This window comes from Pogona vitticeps, chromosome 3, assembly GCF_051106095.1.
Source record: "Pogona vitticeps strain Pit_001003342236 chromosome 3, PviZW2.1, whole genome shotgun sequence".
Lineage (NCBI taxonomy): Eukaryota > Metazoa > Chordata > Lepidosauria > Squamata > Agamidae > Pogona > Pogona vitticeps.
Genome location: NC_135785.1, coordinates 161,735,302 through 161,754,070, shown reverse-complemented (window position 1 = coordinate 161,754,070; position 18,769 = coordinate 161,735,302). Strand labels below are relative to the sequence as shown.

The window sequence follows — 18,769 nt, the reverse complement described above, 5'->3', positions numbered from 1 at the left end:
CCTTGGAGTGCACAAGTGGCAGGCTCCGTCCAATATTTTAAGCTGCAGCACGCTAGGTGAGAGAAATGGAGCGGTGGGGCGGGGGGGGGAAGAGGAAGGGGGAAGGGGAGGTGGGGTAGGCAGAGACTGCAGTGACACTGCCTTCCCCGGGCTGGCTGAAGCCTCTCACTGGTGACAGGCCTGGGAGCACGTGGCTACGTCATGGAAAGCCAGTCCTCTCCATGCAAATCTCAACTCCTCCTACTCCCGCTGAATGCCTGTAACTCCCATCCAAGGCTCAGGAGCAAAATCCAGTGTGTGTGCATGTGTATGTGTGCGTGTATGCCTCTCTCTCCCCCCTCTGCGTGTGTGTCTGTATGTATGCCCGTGTGTATGTGAGGTGGCGGGGAAGGTGTTTTTTTCCCTTCCCCCTAATGCACGCCCCTGTCGGACGAAGCCGGGAGAGGGAGAGAGAGGAAAAGAGAAAAGATCTGCCTCGGTGGCGTGTCTGTTTGCCTGCATGCTAAGGGCTAAGATTTGCATCCGTTGTGCAGGCTGACTGGGAACTGCAGGTGCCACACAATTACATGCATAACTGACATGATTTGATGGTAAAAAAAAATCAGCACTTTTGGAGTGGAGCATCTGCCTTCATCGATCAGACTGGTGCTGGATGGTGTTGGTGGCGGCGGTACGGGCGGTGTGTTCTCTCTTCCCGGGGCTGCACTATGGCAGTGTGGTAGTAGGATGCATCCCGTCTTGGCTTTGTTCTGCAGATCCACCCATCCTCCCAGCAATCAAGTAACAGGCTATGGTTTCCTCTTTGGGGATCTTTCGTGCTCTACTGTTGTCTCGGGCTAGTTTTTGGCCTTGGCTGGAATTTCATCGCCTCATGTCTTGGTTGGTTTTAGTCTGAAGTGGAGGAGAAAAGGACAAGAAGGAAAAGGATCTATGTATTTTTAATTCTTCCACAGTTTGGGGTAATCATCCACCGTCCTTCTGGAGGAGGGGGGGAATTCACCGTTCACCCTGGCTGAAAAACGCATCCATTGAAAAGAAGTCGGAAAGAAATAAACCACGTGAGGGAAAAGGGGGCAAACCCTGGGTTTTCTTTCTTCTTCTGCTTTTTTCTTTTTGGTCTATGATAAAACTGGTGCCCCTCTTGAGGAGAACCGATCTCAATTTATTATTATGCAACAACCACAAGGATCTCATCTTTCTCAGGGTGTATAAGCGCTGGATTGCTTTTCGCCCAAATCAATGTGGTTTCTTTGGAACATTTTCAGCAAAGGATCGCATATGCTGCAGTGTCTTTGTGGCAAGAGTCTTAAGAAAAACAAGAACTCAACTGGTAAGCAATAGCTCGCACCCCGTTGTGTTTTCCTTTGTGTTGTTCTGTCTGTTGCACATTGGAGGTAGGTCTGCAGTCCTGTTGAGGGGAGAAAGGGGGGGGAATGTTATCCAGGTCGGTATACAGATGCATGCATGCAGCGTCGTATGCGTAAGGTCCGTTTGGGTGAGATTAGGCAGCTCTGCTTTCGACGTGTGTTGTCTCCAACGAGAGCGAGGCGAAACTTGGAGAACTGTTGACATTTTTCATCGCAAGATGAGATTGTAGCCCGGTGGCTAACCGGTCTCTCCGCACCATTGCTTTGTCTCCCTTCCCCCCCCCCCCTCCTAGTTCTGTGGGTGCAGTTAGTTTCCAGAAGAGGTCTCAGGGCCTTGTTGTCGCTGGTGTGTGGTGAGCCTGCGGCTGGCCGGTGCACCGAAGGGCTTGCCGCCGTCCTGCAAGAGACTTTTCGGTTCAACTTGCGAACCTGGGTTCTTGTTTCCAAAGTGTCCAAAAAGAAAAGAGAAGAAAAGCCCTAGCAAAGCCAGGCGTATATTCTTATTCAGGGGAGACTGGGCAACTGCTCTTCCCCATCCCTCAGGGACGAGGGTGACACTTCCACGGAGCTCGTGCCTGGGCGAGAACTAAGTCTACCTGTCCAACAGCAGGAGAGCCTGTGTGTATGTGTGCATCTATACGGGGGTGCGTCCTTTGCCTTGTTGCCGGAATGATCACCCGCTCTTGGGTGAGAGTGTGTGTCTGTCTCTTCCCCGTTTCCGTGTGGTGATCATGCGCTTCCATCCAAGCAAGCTCCAACGGGGGAAAACTTGCAGTGCATTACATAAGGAAATGCAAATTGCAGGTGCTTTGGGGCAGCTCCAACCCTTAGGGTTCACTTCCTCCTCAAGCTCTCTTGCCCCTCCACCCTCTCATGCCCGCCGGGCAGGGGAGGCTGAGGAAGTGTGAAGGCCTGAGTTGGGAGGCAGAAAGAAAAAGTCTTTGAAAGAATTACTGCCAGTGAGCCAGACCGCCTTCCCCTGCCAGAGCCCCTTCGAGGCCGAAGATGGGGTCGAGTTTGATAGTTGGGAAAGACACCTGTCTCGTTTTTCGGGGGTGGCGGAGGCGGCGGGTGTCTGGCAGACACTTGCATAGTTTGGAGGGCAAGACGCCGGTGAGGTGCGCGGGGCTGCCGGGCAGAAAGAGGAAGAGGCCGGTGGGAAGAGACCGCGTTGAGTGTGCGTGTGCGTGTGCGCGCGCGTGTGAGTGTATGTTCGTGGTGTTGTCTACCCTGCAGTGGCTGCTTCTAAGCGAGAGGCTTCCTGACGCTGGCACTGCAGTGTAGTAGATCACTGGCATCCGCTGACACCCCAACATCAACAAGCTGCAGTGAGGTTGGCCCAGCCGGCGTTTGCCACTGCTTGGGGCAGCCCTGCCCCGCCAGGCCGCCCCTCCTTGCTTCAGAGCAAAGCGAAAGGACAAACTCTGCATCCCAAGAGAGCCTGTCCTCTCTTGGTCCCCCCACCCACCCACAACGTCTCCTCCTCTTCCTAGGCTTCCCCGGTTTTATTGCTACGGCTGCTGCAATACACAAACTCCCTCCCTCCCACCACCGGCGGCAGCAAGCCGAAGCACCTTCCCAGAATAGCAAAAAGGCCGTAATGTCCCGGCCCCTCCGGCTCCTCTAGAGGAGAGAAGCAGGCAGGTGGGCGCTGCCGGCGCCTCAGAAAGCTTCCACGCAGGACGGGTGCGGGCGGGAGGCAGGGAGGGTGGGAGCGAGGGCGCGCGAGGGCTCGTGAGGGCTCGTGCGTCCCCGAGAGGTTGGTTTGGCGCCGATCCTTCCGGAAGGCGCCCTTTCCTTCGCTCCCCACTTCAGTGCACTGCGGTGCGGAGGCGCGCGCTTGCGGTGGGCAACTTTGCAAAGGCGCCGCAGCTTCTTCGCCCACCTTCTGCCCCCCTCCCTCCGGGTCCCTCAACTCGTCCTTAGCTCTCCCACGGGTGGGAAGCAAGAACTCTTTAAAAAGCTGGGCTCCTTTCTTCATCCGCTTGGCGCGCTTGTCAAGTGCTCTTGATGTCGGGAGATTCCAGACGGTCATTAAACAAGACTGAATAAAACTTCTTTTGCCTACTGATTATTTTGGGGGGAAAAAATCCTCCACAGTTGAGGGACAAAAAAAAAAAAAAAAAAACAAATTGGAAAAAAACCCGGCACGGAAAGGAAGTTTTCTCCATCGTTTTCCCTTTGAAAGCTAGAAAAATTAACAGTTTGAACTAAATCAAGTGGGTGAATGCATGACTGTTTTGGACTCCTTAGGTCGCCTCCAGGCACAATCTCCTAGTCTTGTCTGACAAACAATTGTTTAGGTTATGTTAGAACTCCTCCTGAGGAAGGTGCCTGTAGGGAGCTAGGTTCTAGATGTTCCAGTGATGACAGACCATGTTCAGACATCTAGATAAGCCTCAAAGGGTGCAGCAGATTCCCTTTCATGAGGTGCTGCCGAAATGTATAAGAAGAAATCAAATGTTGGGGGCCTATCTGATTCCATAGTACAGTATTAAGTGATGTGCTCTTAAGCCATTTGTGTGACTTAGGAGTCTTGTATTCTTAGTTCTGCAGCCCAGTATTCGTTGTTGTTTGAAAGCAATCTCTTAACACTATTACTGTGTCTTCCTGCTCTGGGGAGAAAGTAGATCTGAGCTTGAAGAGATGACGCATAATTCAGTGCAAAATGTAAACATTTCATTACAAGGCAGATATGATAAAATATGTTGATGGGTCAGTAGGGGTGCTGAATTAAGTGTGACCAAGAATCCTATGTATTCTGCATATCTTTCAGCACTACAGCTTTAGCAGTGTTGTTGTTTAGTCATTAAGTCGTGTCGGACTCTTCGTGACCCCATGGACCAGAGCATGCCAGGCCCTCCTGTCTTCCACTGCCTCCCTTTTGCAGTGCAGCAGTCCAAATTGGTGGATCTTGAGGAATACTTCCAAATCATTTGCTTTCCAAAAGTTGCTGATCTCTCTTGCAAAGCACAGCTTTTCCTTCCCTAACATACACTTTTTCAGGTTGTGGTTTTCCTCACCATTTTTCTTTCGGTGGAAGCTTGGGCTTTTAATCTATGCCACAAATAGTCTGTGGTCCTGAGATAGATGTCTGCTATGGAATTAATTGATCAATTAATGTGAAATATAGGTAGGCTCTTCTAAACTGTTAAACAGCCCCAGGAGGAATTGTGTGAATATGATCTATAATGTCTTGTTTGTTGTGACTCAGAGGAAAATAAAATAAGTTCTAATTTTAAGGTGGAGAAGACTTGGCATTGCATACAAAAGCTACATGACTAATTTCTTTTGACAGTGGTTGATGCACTATAGCAAGTCAAATCACTGGTCCATGTTCTGAAGTTTATCTGTGGCAGCATTTGTATATGATGTTATAATTCTTGAGAAGATTGTGTGACACAGGACTATGCTGAAGTTTTTTTCAAGATGTTTCCATAGTCTGGTTAAAATCTATGGTGATGGCTAAATCATGCTTAGAAAGAAGCACTGGGCATTATATTCCCCTTAGACTATTTTTGTTGTGTTGTGGTTTACTGTTTATAATGCTGAGGACTGAAGAAGTTCTGTGTTTTTGCAAAAGCAAAGTTCCATAAATCCTAAACCCATCCATGAAGCAGCAGGTGTGTTAAGATCACAGCACATGCTCTGACACAGGAGCGATGCCTCTACAAAAGTATATGCATCTGAAACATCTTAAATATGAAAAGTAATTTATGGTTCTGAAGTGCTAATATGTTTAAAACCTGGTCACTTTGATTGAACTGGTTAATTGATGAGCTGAGATAAAACTTTGCTTTGCTTTGCTTTCCATTTTCTTCAGAGGAATAAGCATGAATTGAAACCATATTTTGCCTCTCTTTGTCTTCTCTTCAGCATACTTGACTCAGATATTATCAAGTGGACATTTGTTATCTTACTTATTTGATGGTGATGGCTAAATATTTTTAGGTGCCTCTGCTTTTTGGCAGGTCAGGCAAAATGTATAGTCCTACATTTTACTACCTAGAAAAGCAGACTGTCCAGAGCAGCAGTTGGAATATTAATATTTTCTGGGTGATGGGCAGCTTTTAAGGAAGACTTTAAAATGTGTTCCAAAAACAGTATTGAATATCTGTGCTTGGTGTTTCTGAAACATGGATGTGTCTGAACTTTTGAAACAAATTGTGAAAATTTTACCAATGGTTTTTTTCTTTTTTCAAGTAACAGTGTCTTCCCTATTTTCTGTTTTCCTTCTTCTGCGTTGCTTACTTCTCAGGACTATTTAATTGCTTGCAGAATCTCTTTGTAACTTTCCAGAACGAATGACAAGAGACACAAATTTAATTTTAGAAGCTGATGTGAGAGCCAATCCAATGAGAATGATACATTTTGCACCATAATAATAACAGTGTGTTCAGTTTGTTCCTTTCAAATGCGAATGTTTAAATGCATTTTTTTACTTTTGTGATTTTTAATATTTTATTTATATTGACAGGAAAGGGTTGTTGATTTCTGCTTTAATATTTTAACAAAAGAATGGCATTTCAAAGTTTCTGTATTATCATTTAAAGTTGTTTTACCGTAGCACCTTAAATTTCCACATTATACAGGGCCTCCCTGTTCAGTCATCCTGTGTTTTTTTACAAAGTAAAAGCTTAAACTTAGCTTAAATGAGGGCAGGCCTTAAACATCTCACCTTATCAGTGAACTATACCACATACTCCAAAACATTCAACCTTAATGTGGTTTTTTTGGTATCACAGAGGATGCTGGGACACAGCTCCAAAATTATGCATTGTTGTGCAGATTTCAAGTTTTGAATTTTATATCCCAGAACTTGCCCTAAAACTAAGGAGAGTAAGGTGACCTTCTCAGACAATAGATTAGGGGTATCTTGATATTTATTGTGTTTTTCTGGTATGCTCTTCTTATTATCAGGGAGGAGGAGAGGTGCATGAAGGGTTTTCTGTCTCATGGCTAATATTAAATAAAATGTACCTACCCTTGGATAGTGAGATTGCTCTTTGTTGTGTCTCAGGTAGCCAGATATCTTGGCCAGTATCCTGTATGTCTTTTCTGCTCTCTCAGGGCTGTGTTGCAGAAGCAGCTGGACATTTCTGAGCTCGCTCAAAGAGGCATCTTTGCACAAGCATATAGCCCTGCTCATTTCAGTGGAAGTGATCTCTGGTTTGTATAATGTGAAGTTGGATGTTGTGTGGAGAATTTTCCTCATTCTCAAACAGGACTTGCAGTATCATATGTGACTGCTCGAACACCTGTCTTATCTTGACCACTGCTGCCTTGGCACTTCAAAAAAAAATGTTTCCAGCCCCCAAAGACTGGGTCAGTTTGATCTTGCTGTTGTGCTAGGCTGCCTTGATTATATACAGGCATCTGAACTGCATAAAAGTTCTCTGTGAATTAAAAATAGGCCTAGTATTGTTGCCCCAGATTTGGGAACATTCAGCTTCTGACCTGTCAACATCACTGAGCCTGCAGTATGGTTTTGTTGGGCAAACATTGGCATATGGGTCAGTAGAGCTGGAATGGATTGGAAGACATTTTGAGGGCTGAACAGGATGCTGAAGCTTAAGTGACAGTGGAATCACCTCAGTCCAGTCTTCATATTACATATTCTTCTCTGCTGTGCTTGATACCTGTTGGTGTCAGGACAGTCTCTTTTTTTGTTTTATTCACTGCATAGAGAGGTCCACATATGAACCATCAAGTTTGTTTGGGCGGCGGGGGGGGGGGATTGTGTCAGAGTCCAAGATCTAACGCTGCATATTACCCCTTTAAGAGCAAAACCGGCAGAGATAATTGTATTAGGCCATGAGGAGGAATGCTTTTAGTTTTGGATGGAAGGCAATAGGAGCAATTAGGGCCTCCTTACATTGGCCCCCCATAGATGAGGACAATCTTGGGCCTACATGGCTGTGCTGGAGATGTTATTTAGTTACTTTGTTTATGTTCCTTTTAAGAGTCAGTGATTATCTCCCTGAGTTTCAGTAAATTATAATATATAACTGCTAAGTTTGAAAATTTCTGTTTTGAGGAGCTGTTCTGTATTCAAATGTATGGCTAAAGGGCTCTATGTTTGTGTCCAAATGATTGTTCATTTAGCTCTCAAATAACACTTGAAAAGTGTTAGTGACTTGCCTTCTGCCAGAGGCCAAGTCACAGTTAAGTGTATAATTCAGAACTGATCACTTATTTGAGTCAGTACACAAACCTAAACATTGTTGCTACACATTTCTTGTCATACTTGGCCTTCGTTAGTGTAAATAGTTAATTATTCTCCATATTGATTAAGATGTGCATCTATTGTCCTAGAAATACGCAATATAGGAAATGCTGTTTTGTATCTGTGTTGCTTGACTTCAAAATAACAGCAGTGAGGGCTCCTTACCTGGCACCATGGCATAGATAAAAGGTGGTCTTTGCAATGTCATGGTTGTCATTTTTTTTTAAAAAAAATACCTGTCAAACATTGCTGTTTGCCTCAGAAAGGAAGCTGTTGTAGGGGCCAATACCAGCTCCTTCTCCTGGGGAAAATATAATCTGGGGGTGGTGGATGATTTTCTTTTGGACCCAGATGTGCATTTGGAGAGCATGACATGGTGCAGATTAGGTTACACACAACTGTTTTTAAAGAAACATCAGATATAGAAGCAAATAAGATGCATACCTGTATTACCATGTAACGGGTCTTGCTTATGTCTTCTGCTCTCTGGGTTCTAGCCAACTGGTTGGAAATTACTGTTAACATAGCATTTTATGCTAGTTTAAGCAGTAATACAGGCATTGGATAAATAATGGAAAAGTTATGAGTTTGGCCAGCTGACAGTGGGGCAATATTCTACTATCTGATTCTTAGCTCAGATCTAGTTCAAGACTTTGATACAGTACTGGCAACCATCATTGGCTATTCCGACCAGTAAGAGAGTCACAGCTCTCTCTCTCTCTCTCTGTCTCTCTCTGTCTCTCTCTCTCTCTCTGTATGTAAGAGAGAGAAAGATTATTTATAAAATAGGATGCTGGCATGAAGAGAATTACCTTGATCACAGAATATGGTACTACTATCCTGTTTCCCTGAAAATAAGACCTAACCTGAAAATAAGCCCCAGTATGATTTTTCAGGATGCTCATAATATAAGCCCTGCCCCCAAAATAAGCCCCAGTTAAGTGAAACCCCACCCTCCACCATTTAGCAGCACTGTGCAGCAACCAGAAGATGACATGACTGTTAAAAACAAAAAACGTCATCTGAAAATAAGCCCTAATGCGTTTTTTGGAGCAAAAATTAATATAAGACCCTGTCTTATTTTCAGGGAAACATGGTATTTTGCGTGTTGATAAACTGCTTGTCTTACTCCAAGTATAAAGGGTAAAGTTGAAAAACAAGTGCTCTCCTATTTGACATTGGCTGAGAGAAGAGTAGGCCTTGATCTGTTTTCTCTTGTAATTATAATTCATCTCTAGGAATTGTTGTTTGTTTCAACTGGACTTCCATTTTGTTTAGGATGACTATGAGCTATTGTTTCATAATAGTTGGAACCTAAACTGCTGTGCTGCCAAATGCCAGCTTTATCAGAAGTGCAAAATCTTTAATAGGCTAATGCAGGCTTGGACTGCATTACTATTTCATCTTCCCTTCCTATTGGGTGTGCTGAACAGGTATGATGGGAGATGCATTCCAGTAGCTACTGGAGGGTCATAAATTGCCCATGCTTGGATTAATGGATTGAAAATGGAGATGTTAGGAGCAAGATTGGGGATGACTGTTATTCATTCATGTAAGGAATATGGGGCCAGCGTCATTGACAGAAGGCTGTGGCCCAGATGCATAGCAGCAAGGTTTTAGACCACAGTTAAGACTGACAGGAATCTTAGCAAGATAAAGGACTGAATCTTCCATTTACATCATAAATACTACTTTTTTGAGTACTCTTATCACTAAAGTGACTCATTGTGAGGGTTCTACTTTTGGCTCCCGGTTCAGTTAAAAAAAATCAGTAGATTTTTGTTGCTTCAAAACAGGTGAAAGATTTATTGGTGCATTTAACAATAAACAAGTATCTGGAACATGATTGTGAGTCTTTTCTCCTTGTGCCAACAGGTCCGGAAGAGGTTTCCAATCTTCAAACAGGAATGGGTTTACATATTGTTATTGTTCCATGGTCCTGGGAGATCCGTGGGGACCCAGTCTCTTACGGTCTGCCCCGTCGGGCCTTCCAACAGGGGCATGGTCTCATCATCCTGGTCATCAGGATGGTCATCATCCCACAGGATCTGTCTCTCGTGGTCTTGGCTCTCCCAGGATCCTCTGTGTAACTACTTCTCTTCATCTCCCTTACTCTCCATTCCAATCTTTCTCTCCTTTCTCTCTCAACTCTTTCTATCTCCTCTCCCAATCTCCTTCTCCACTCTCTCGCCTCGGCTTCTCCCCAATAAGAGGGTCTGGGTGGAATCTACGTTCTCCTTCTATAATCTGCCTCCTCCTTAGGCACTCTTAGCCTCTCCCATAATCCCGTCCAGGGATCCTCCATTCACACCCATTCCCAACCGGGGGCAACTGCTCTTCCCTCCTTTTTACCTCCCCCATTCCTGCCTCAAACTCCACCCTCTTTTTCCTGTCTTTTCCCACCTTTTCTTCCTGAACCTCCCCCATAGTCACTTTCTGCATGCACCTCTTCTGTCAGTTCCTCTATTTCTGGCTCTTGCTGTGGTCTCTCTGTAGCCTCTGGTGTGGGCTTGGGTCTATGTCACCCATGTTAGATATCCAAGACTGAAATGCAGTAACAAAGTATCTAATATTCACAATCAAAACAAGCTGCAACTACAGGCCTATTCAGCAAGCAGACGGAAATTCAGATTACAATTAAGTGTGAGTTTCTAATCTAGATGTTGCGGTGATGTTGTCATTGGTTTTCTTATTCTACAAACTACTGCACAGAAGTTTGCAACCTTGGCTGTAGTTTCATTTGAAGAATCAGAGAGGAGAAAAGAGATGTAGGATTTGTCAAATCTACCTGGATAATGTTTTAAAATTGAGGAAATGAGTACATTGCATGAATCCTTATCGAATACTCTGTATAAAAGGTCATGTTCCATGGTTTCCACCATGCCAGATTGGCAGGGACAAAAAGTGTTGGTTATAGGAATACTTGAATATCTTCTCTCTAAAAACGATGAAGGTAGAGCGCTGAAAAGCCTGGGATAAAAGCTCTCTGGTTTCTTGCAAGTTCTAAGTTGTAATCTGATGAATAAATATCTTGCTCTTCTTTGTTTGACTTAAGTTTTAGGTATCTTTACAAATATGTCAGTTGACTATTAGACAGTGGATTTCAAATTTTGTCAAGGTCATTTAAAGCTGATGCAAAACAAAGGAAAAATAAGGCATCCAGTGCTTCACTGCAAGCTTGTTAGTAGTTAGCACCATTAAATTCAGTGTTTACTCGGAGGTTTGTCATACTCTATTCAGTGTGGCTTATTCACAGGTAGGTGTGCAGCATACATTTATTGGAGAGTAAACTACATTCATTTTCTTCTTACTTCTGGGAGGTCATGCATAGAACTGGGCTGCCCCCCCAAAAAAAGAACTAGAAAAAAGTCATTCAAAACAAAAAGAACAACCTAGGCCACAATGGATTCCACTAGTGGAACTGGGAGTGCTGGTCACTCTCCCCTCCTGCAGTTTCTTCTCGCAATGCACTTGCTCTAGTGGGGATTAGAAAAACGTACTGCCTCAGCTTTCAACAATATAAATCAGGGTTGAGGGTGGGGAGAGAAAGTTGCTAATCCACTGACAGAAGCTATGGAACTGAGTGGTATACCCCTGGATTCTCGCCATAAGAATCTGCTTATATCAAGTCAGAACATTCACTGTCTAGCAGGATGGATTTGATTTAAATTAAATTGATTTAAGGTATGATTTAAATTTAAAAAAGTAATTTTTGACAATTTAAATTAAAAATGATTTTTAATATACATTGTGATTGAACTGTGATTTAAATCAATTTAATTTTTTTTAAAAAATCATTGATTTTTTTATCCACCCTGCTATCTAGCTGTGTCTTGTCCATGCTAAATGGCAGCTTCTCCAGGGTTTCAGAAAACAGTGTTTACAGGTTCTCTCTGGAGATGCCAGGAATGCTCTGGGACTTTTCAGCTTGCAAAGCACGTGCAGTACTGCTAAGCCATGCTTCTTTTCTGGAGGTTACTTTCAGAGAGGAGTTGGGAAAACAGAAAGGACTCTTGCAAACCCAAGTTGATAACATTTGACGGCAGCAGCGTTGTGGCCCTGTTTGTGCCTGACAACAGCCTGATTCACAGCCGATTTCTATGCACTTCGCTACTGTGCCGTTGATGACTCCTGGCTGAATGTGGGAAGTGATTCTGTTGAAAAGCATTGTGTGCAAAGTGATGTGAGAAGATATGAAAGTTTAATCTGTGTTGTTATTGTATCTGTGATGGCTCATCCACCCATACAAATCATGTGTGTATGAGCCAATTTAGATTGCCTTTCAAAGACAAGAAGAAGGATGTGGCATACAGCAATCCTATGACGCAAGCTCATGCCTGATTGCTGTCTAGTGTATCAAACACATGAGTTAGCTCTTGGGCTTACAATTATAGGGTATCTCTTAAAGCAGAGCCAGGGAGCGTGTGGCCTTCTATATGCCTTTGGACTCAGATTCCCGTCGGTCTCTTCTAGCATGGCAAATGGGGAAAGATGATCAGAACAGTGAATTCATTGACATCTAGAGTAATACAAGACCCACCCTCCTGCCTTAAAAGAGTGGCAGTGCAATCTTATCTATCCCTACTGAAAATAAGTCACTTTCAGTTTTACGTGTTTATTCCAAAGTGTCTTTGTAGAGGATTGCAGCTTGAATGTGGAGTAGGGGTATACTGGCAGCACATTAGTCTGTGAACAGTAGTAAACTGTGATAACTTCCTCATTCAAATGTGGACATAATTTATCACCTATAGGATGCAATCATCGTGCTGCATAATATGCAGTGTTGCCACAGAATGGAATTTAATGGGGTGCCATGCTTAGGTGGGTACAGATGGATGCAAATACAGATGGAATATTTGATGTGTAGCCTGTTATTTCTTGCTTGCTCTCATTCTCCCGCCCTTCTCTATCTCTTTTCCCCTCATATATGTATAGCCGTACATACATTCATGGATTTCCTAGGCTGTCTTCATGGACTTCTTTCCACTTTACAGTACTCTGTTTTGGACAGCTTTAAATTCTTTTTAAAATGCTTATTTTCACGTTTCAATGATTGATAGGGAATAGGATAGCTGTGTAGGAGGGCTTTTTGCTTGCTGAAATTATGAGATTTCTGTATAGACCTGCAACCTTCTAGTACATTACTTTTGGTAGAACAGAAGAGTACCATCAGATTTGTTGAGACAGTTCTTCTCCTAGCCATATCTTGTCTGTAAATTCAGGTGACAAGTCTTATAGAATGCCTATATTACAGGTCTAGTTCCATGTAGATTCTGCAACAATATGATTGTGGGAGTAAATTGCCCTGTTCTGTACATGGAAGTTAGATATGTGTACATGGAATCTTGTGATTTCTAATTCCAAAGTGTGGAAGGAATAATTTGATTACTAGTATCAGGGTTTTCCAGGATATTATGAAAGATTGATGAATGAATGAATGAATGAATGAATGAATGAATGAATGAATGAATGAATGAAAAATGTATAAGATATATGTAAAGTATTGGTTCTGTTGTGGCTTGTTTTAATGAAGAAATTGAGCTTGTGTAAAATATTGTCATATATATTGTCTTAGAAACAATCTTCTCATATAAAGCAAAGCGTGCTGCTTTATATATAAACAAATGAACATTATATTTATATATCTTAATTAGGTAAGTGGCTGAATTAAGGTTGCTGATTATGACTTATAAAGCCCCAAACAAGGACTGCATCTCCCCATATGAGCATCCCTGACTTTTATTATTTTTAGGAGAGGACTTCTTTTGATCTTGTAGCCATTACAATTCACGGCTGATGAGGGCACAAGAGAGGATCTTTTTGATTGCTATTCTGAGGCTCCCTGAGAGGCTGTGTTAGCCCCTTCCCTGTTGTCTTTCCAAATCAGCAAGTAAAATCTTTCTCTTCAGGAAGGCTATTGGCAATTGAGTGGCTTGCTGAGGTAAAAAAAAAAGCCTTAAATGAGGGATGCTGTATTTTTATACTTTTCTGATGTGTTGCCAAGATGTTTTAAATTGTTTTCTGTCAATATTCTGCTAATATCACTGTGTATGTATTTATATTTTAATATTATAACTTATTTTAATAAGTTACTCAGCCAGCTAACTCAGTGAATTAGGTATCTGGCTGTGGAATCAGAGTTTGGGAGTTGAGCTCCCCACTGTGCATCTCAGAAGAACTAGTCTGTGTGGCCTTGGGCAAAGCTGCCCAGTCCCAGGAATTCCCCAGAAGAAAGGGAAAGTAAACCACTTCTGAGTATTTTCTCTACCTAGAAAACTCTGAAAAGGTCATAGTAAGTCGGAATTTATTTGATGGCACATTCTTATTCTTAGTCTTATTGTTGTTCAAAAATACCAGACACAGTCAATCAAAATTATATAAACATTGACTGGTATTATATAACAGATACAAATTAAATATCAGTAGAGTATGTATGCTGTTTCTAATATTGCCATTTTTTTGTAACTCTGATGGTGTTTATTTCTGAGATCTGCAGCTGCTTATATTGTGTGGAATTTCTTGATATTGTTTCCAAAAGACCTAGGGGTTCCTGGATACCATCTTTGGTCCTTGGCGTTCATGGTGGGAAAAAATAAGAGCAGCCCCCATCAGCCCAGCCCAGATATCAGCACCAACTCCTGCTGTCTCAGGAACCTTCATTCTGGGAGATGCTGGGAATGAACTTTCCTGATCGACTAGCAGCGGAAGTGAAAAAGAAGAGCAAAGTAGCCCGTGATGCTGAAAAGGGAAGCAAAGAGGAACCGGTGTTTTGTGTTTGCAAGAAGTGAACATGATCCTTCAGCAACTTTGCAGGTGTTCTCAAAAGAAGGCATGCCAGGCGTCAGGCTGCTGCTTCTAGGCCAGGACAGCAATTGGAAGTCCAGATTATGTAACCACCACTGAGCCTTGTGAAAGCTTAGACTAGTTTTCATTCAAAAATTGGCAGTTGCTCTGTTGGATTCCAGAGCCTGTTGGTTTACATGGTTGCCACAGCAACAGGGTTCTGAGCCAGCCCAGAGCCACTGGTCACTCCTACTCTGGGCTGGGTCGCTGACAGAGGCCGCTTCAGGGCTCTCCTGCTGGTGGATCTTGGTTGGGCCAGGCTTTTGCTTCAACCAAGCTCTCCAGCATCAGCACATCAGGGCGCTGAGGAGAATGCCCAGAGTGTTCAGCGTGAGCGACCAGGAGGGTTTGTGGGGTAAAGAGGAGGGCAAGAATGGGCATCTGTTTGCTCCTAGCACCCAGCCAGCACAGGACACACTTAAAACTGGAGGAGAGGGGAAATTCCTGCTACTTTTTGGAGCTTTGGGGTATCTGGTACCAAACTCACATAATATAACAGGGGTCTCAAACTCAATTTACCTGGGGGCCACTGGAAGCAGAGTCTGGGTGAGGCTGGGCCGCATCAGATTTTCCACAAGAAAAGCTTTTTTAAAGCTTTTTGTGTCTGAACAGGGAGGCTCTGTCTGCTGACTGGCCGTTGTTTATCCTCCCTCCTCCTCCCGTCCCCAGCACCCTCCGGTGAGAGCCCTGCCCTTCAGCAGGACAAACAGGGTCGACCCAAGGAAGCAGCTCTGTCGCCCACTCAGGATGACCCGCAGCTGCCGAATCAAGAGCCGCTGCCTTTGCACCCTTTTGCTTTGGAAGGGGCACCAGGGTGACCAGCCTCTCCAGCAGATCAGGCCAGCTTGCCGAGGGAAAGTGTGCCAAAAGCCATTCGCCACAGTCAGCGGACAGAGCCTCCCTGTTCAGAAACACTATATCTGGGCGAGCATTCAAAAGCCGAGGACAGAGGCAAGGTGGAAGGGAAAAGGCGGCTGTCTTTGGCAACAGCCCGGCTTGTCCGTTGCTCACCTGGCTGTGAGCAGAAACAGGAAAGGGCTGGGAGGGAGGGAAGAGCACAAGTCCTCCTCCTTATAGGGAACTTGCTTTTGTACGGGTTCCCACCTGCATGTTTTGAGCCAGAAGTAAAATGAGTGCAGTGAACAAGCAAGGACGACAACCCGGAGAGAGCAAGATTTCCACCTGTGGTCTGCTCTTGCCTGCGTGTTACCATTCTCCACATAAGAAGTGTGCCCTTTTTAGACACAGGTTGGGGACAATGGAGGGATGCTGCAGGAAGACAAGGCACCCAGGTTCCGTGGAGGGGGTGGCAGTAAACCTTTGGACTTTAAATGCCCACAGATTCACACACCCCTAGCAGCTGCATGCACCCTTTCTGCAAGGCTGGCCCCATCAGCAGAGTAATCTCTCCCCCCTACCCAAGGGCTAATGGGGCTTCCTGGGGCTTCTTGACTCCCACTCTGGCAAGATGCCATTGTCTTGCCCAGTGTGGCTCAGCGAGACCAGGGGTGGAGGGGAACACGCACAAGAAGGCTGTTCTCTCAGCAGCACCCCCTCCTGCGGCACATCTGGGCAGGGAACGGAGGAGCGCCAGGCGGGGGAAGGAGAAGTGCAGAGAGGACAAGGTGACAGCAGGAGCAGCCTCACCAGGTGACCCGCAAAGAACACCGGGGGGGGGAGACATAAAAGCAGAAGCCTTGGTGGCACCAAACTCCTGAGGAAGAAGACTGCTGGGCAGGGAGAGGGCTCCCCTTCTGGACGTGTGGGCACTTTGGGGGGGCAGGCAGGACCCAGCCCCTACAAGGTGGGGAGGAAGTCCCACACTTGCCAAGTAGGTGCTGCTGCTGCTCCTGCTCCTTAAACTTTCATATTAAGGCGGGGGCCACAAACTACTTCCTCCAGGCCGCAAGTTTGAGACCCCTGTACTATAAAAATCATTACTACTGTAGTCCTTTAGAAGTGGAAAAAATACTTTTTAAACTCACCACCACTGCTACCCATAAAAAAAGTCCATCAATGTCCTAGAGGTGCATTTTGCCCATCCTGATTTAAGGCCACTTTTTCTGATCTAGGAAAGAGGTCACCAGAATAATTTTTAAGCAGACTTTTTTTGGTACGTATCAAAGTAACAATCTGGCTACTTAACCTCAGCAAGTTTTCTCTGAATGACCGGATGTCTGAGTGGGGTTTTCAGATACAGTGGTGCCTTGCATAACGAGCGCACCATTTAACGACGAATCCGCATAGCGATCTATTTTTTTTTATCGCTAATGCGATCGCATTGCGATGTTTTAATGGGCAAAACATCGCATTGCGATGATCGGTAAGCGTTTTGCTTACCGATCTTTGCATTGCAATGTTTTTTAAACAGCTGATCGGCGGTTCCAAAATGGCCGCTGGGTGCCCAAAATGGCCGCCGCAACCATTTTCGCATGGTTTCCTCGCTTACCGAGGGCGCAAAAATGGCGGCTATGGAGGATCTTCGCTGAACTGTGAGTTTGGGCCCCATAGGAACGCATTAAACGAAGTTAATCCGGATTAACGTCGCTATGCGGGGCACCACTGTAGATGGTTGTGCCTTATTGCTTTGAATATGTTTTTGGTGTTGCTCTCGTTTTCTTTTTTTTATTCTGGTATTTGTTTGTAAATGTTTGTATATGTACTGTTAGCTTTAAATACAGCCTTTTGATGATGTAAGCCATTTTGGATCCTTTTTAAGGAGACAGGTGGGGCAAAAATAGTTATAAGAGACTTACTTCTGAGTGAAATTCAGAGGGTAAAAACTAAACTAAAATAAAGATTTTCAACATAGCTCTGAGGTTGTGCACAGATTGTAAGGAGAAACTCCGAAAGCAAAGGTTAAAAGAAAGAAAGAGGAAGAAGCATGTCTGGATTGGTGAGCATTGGATGGAATGTTGTCCGTAGTTTAAAAATGGAAAGAAACCAAAGTGTCAAGATGAAGTGGGAATTTTGCAAAAAGTTACTTGTCAGTGTCCAAATACACCTCTTGTAACATGAGCATCCCAGTGGTGGGTCTTCAATTAATCAATTACTTCAGATGATGATGGAAGCCGAAAACTATTTTTTATTTTAATTTATTTTTAATTCAAAGATAAACCCAGGATACAAAAATCATGATCCACAGGCACACACACAAAGAGTTAAGAAAAGGGAAAAATAATCATTAATATAACGTAATCTCTTCATCCTCAGCTTTCCTTATTACTAACATTTAGTGCTCCCCACCACTGGGAAATTTTAAGATACTTGTATTATTATTGAAAAATACCAGACACAGTCATATTGATGAAATCATTGACTGGTATTATATAACAGATACAAGTTTTAACCAGAAATCTAAGTATCTGTTAAATAGTGGCACAGTATGTATGCTGTTCCTAATATTGCTGGGTTTTGTACCTCTGATGGTGTTATTTCTGAGATCTGCAACTGCTTATAGTACTGTGTGAAATTTCTTGATATTGTTCCCAAAGCCCCAGTGACTACGAAGACCACTGGTGTGTGTTTCTTCCAGAGGCAAGATGTTTCGATTGCCGGGTCTCTGTACTTTGTTATTCCCCCCCCCCCCCCAATTCTTTATTTTCAACTCTGGCATCCCCTGGAATTGCAGTGTCAATGATCTGGACATTTCTTCATTCTATTACTACTATGTCTGGTGTGTTATGTTCAAGATATCTATCTGTATTACTACTATTACTCCTCCTTCCTTCCTTCCTTCCTTCCTTCCTTCCTTCCTTCCTTCCTTCCTTCCTTCCTTCCTTCCTTCCTTCCTTACTTACTTACTTACTTACTTACTTACTTACTTACTTACCACTGTTTTATATGCTGTGTTATATGGAGGGATTTTGTATTGAATCTAATGTGGGACAAATTATTACATTTTTTACGGCATTCCAAAGGCTTCATTCTTTGAGAACCCCAAAACTCATATGTGAAAAGCATTTATACATCTGTTCATTCTTCTTGTGGAAGTGCTGTGATAGAATGAAATTTTATATGATAAAGCTTCAGCTGCTTCTTTGAATTGATGCACTCTTTAAAATACAATTATATTGTATTCATTATTTAAGGTGCCAGATATCTGTTAACTTTAACTTCGGCTGGCTTATTATCACAGCACAAGAGTGCAGTGAGATAATTGTGCAGTAGAGCAAACCAGCATTTTACAAGGCAATTTTAAAAATAAGGGTGGCCCAAACAAAAAGTTATAACCTTGAAGTTGGACTTTGGATCAGCACCAGATTTGGCACAGATGTAGCAGATAGTCTGCTCTTGCACTGTGCCAGTTTTGGGGAACTATGGGCAAAGAGCT

General features: G+C 43.8%; 1 protein-coding gene across 2 annotated transcripts in view; it reads left to right on the top strand.

Annotated features, from left to right (window-relative positions):
- Window positions 1-206: 206 nt before the first annotated feature.
- Window positions 207-18,769, top strand: part of FGF14 (fibroblast growth factor 14) — a 386,515-nt gene continuing 367,952 nt past the window's right edge. For both annotated transcript variants that reach the window (XM_020795565.3, XM_078391413.1), the window contains exon 1: window positions 207-1,330. In XM_020795565.3, the coding sequence (XP_020651224.1) occupies window positions 1,240-1,330 (91 nt within the window). In that variant the 5' untranslated portion in view covers window positions 207-1,239. The remainder of the gene's footprint in view (window positions 1,331-18,769) is intronic.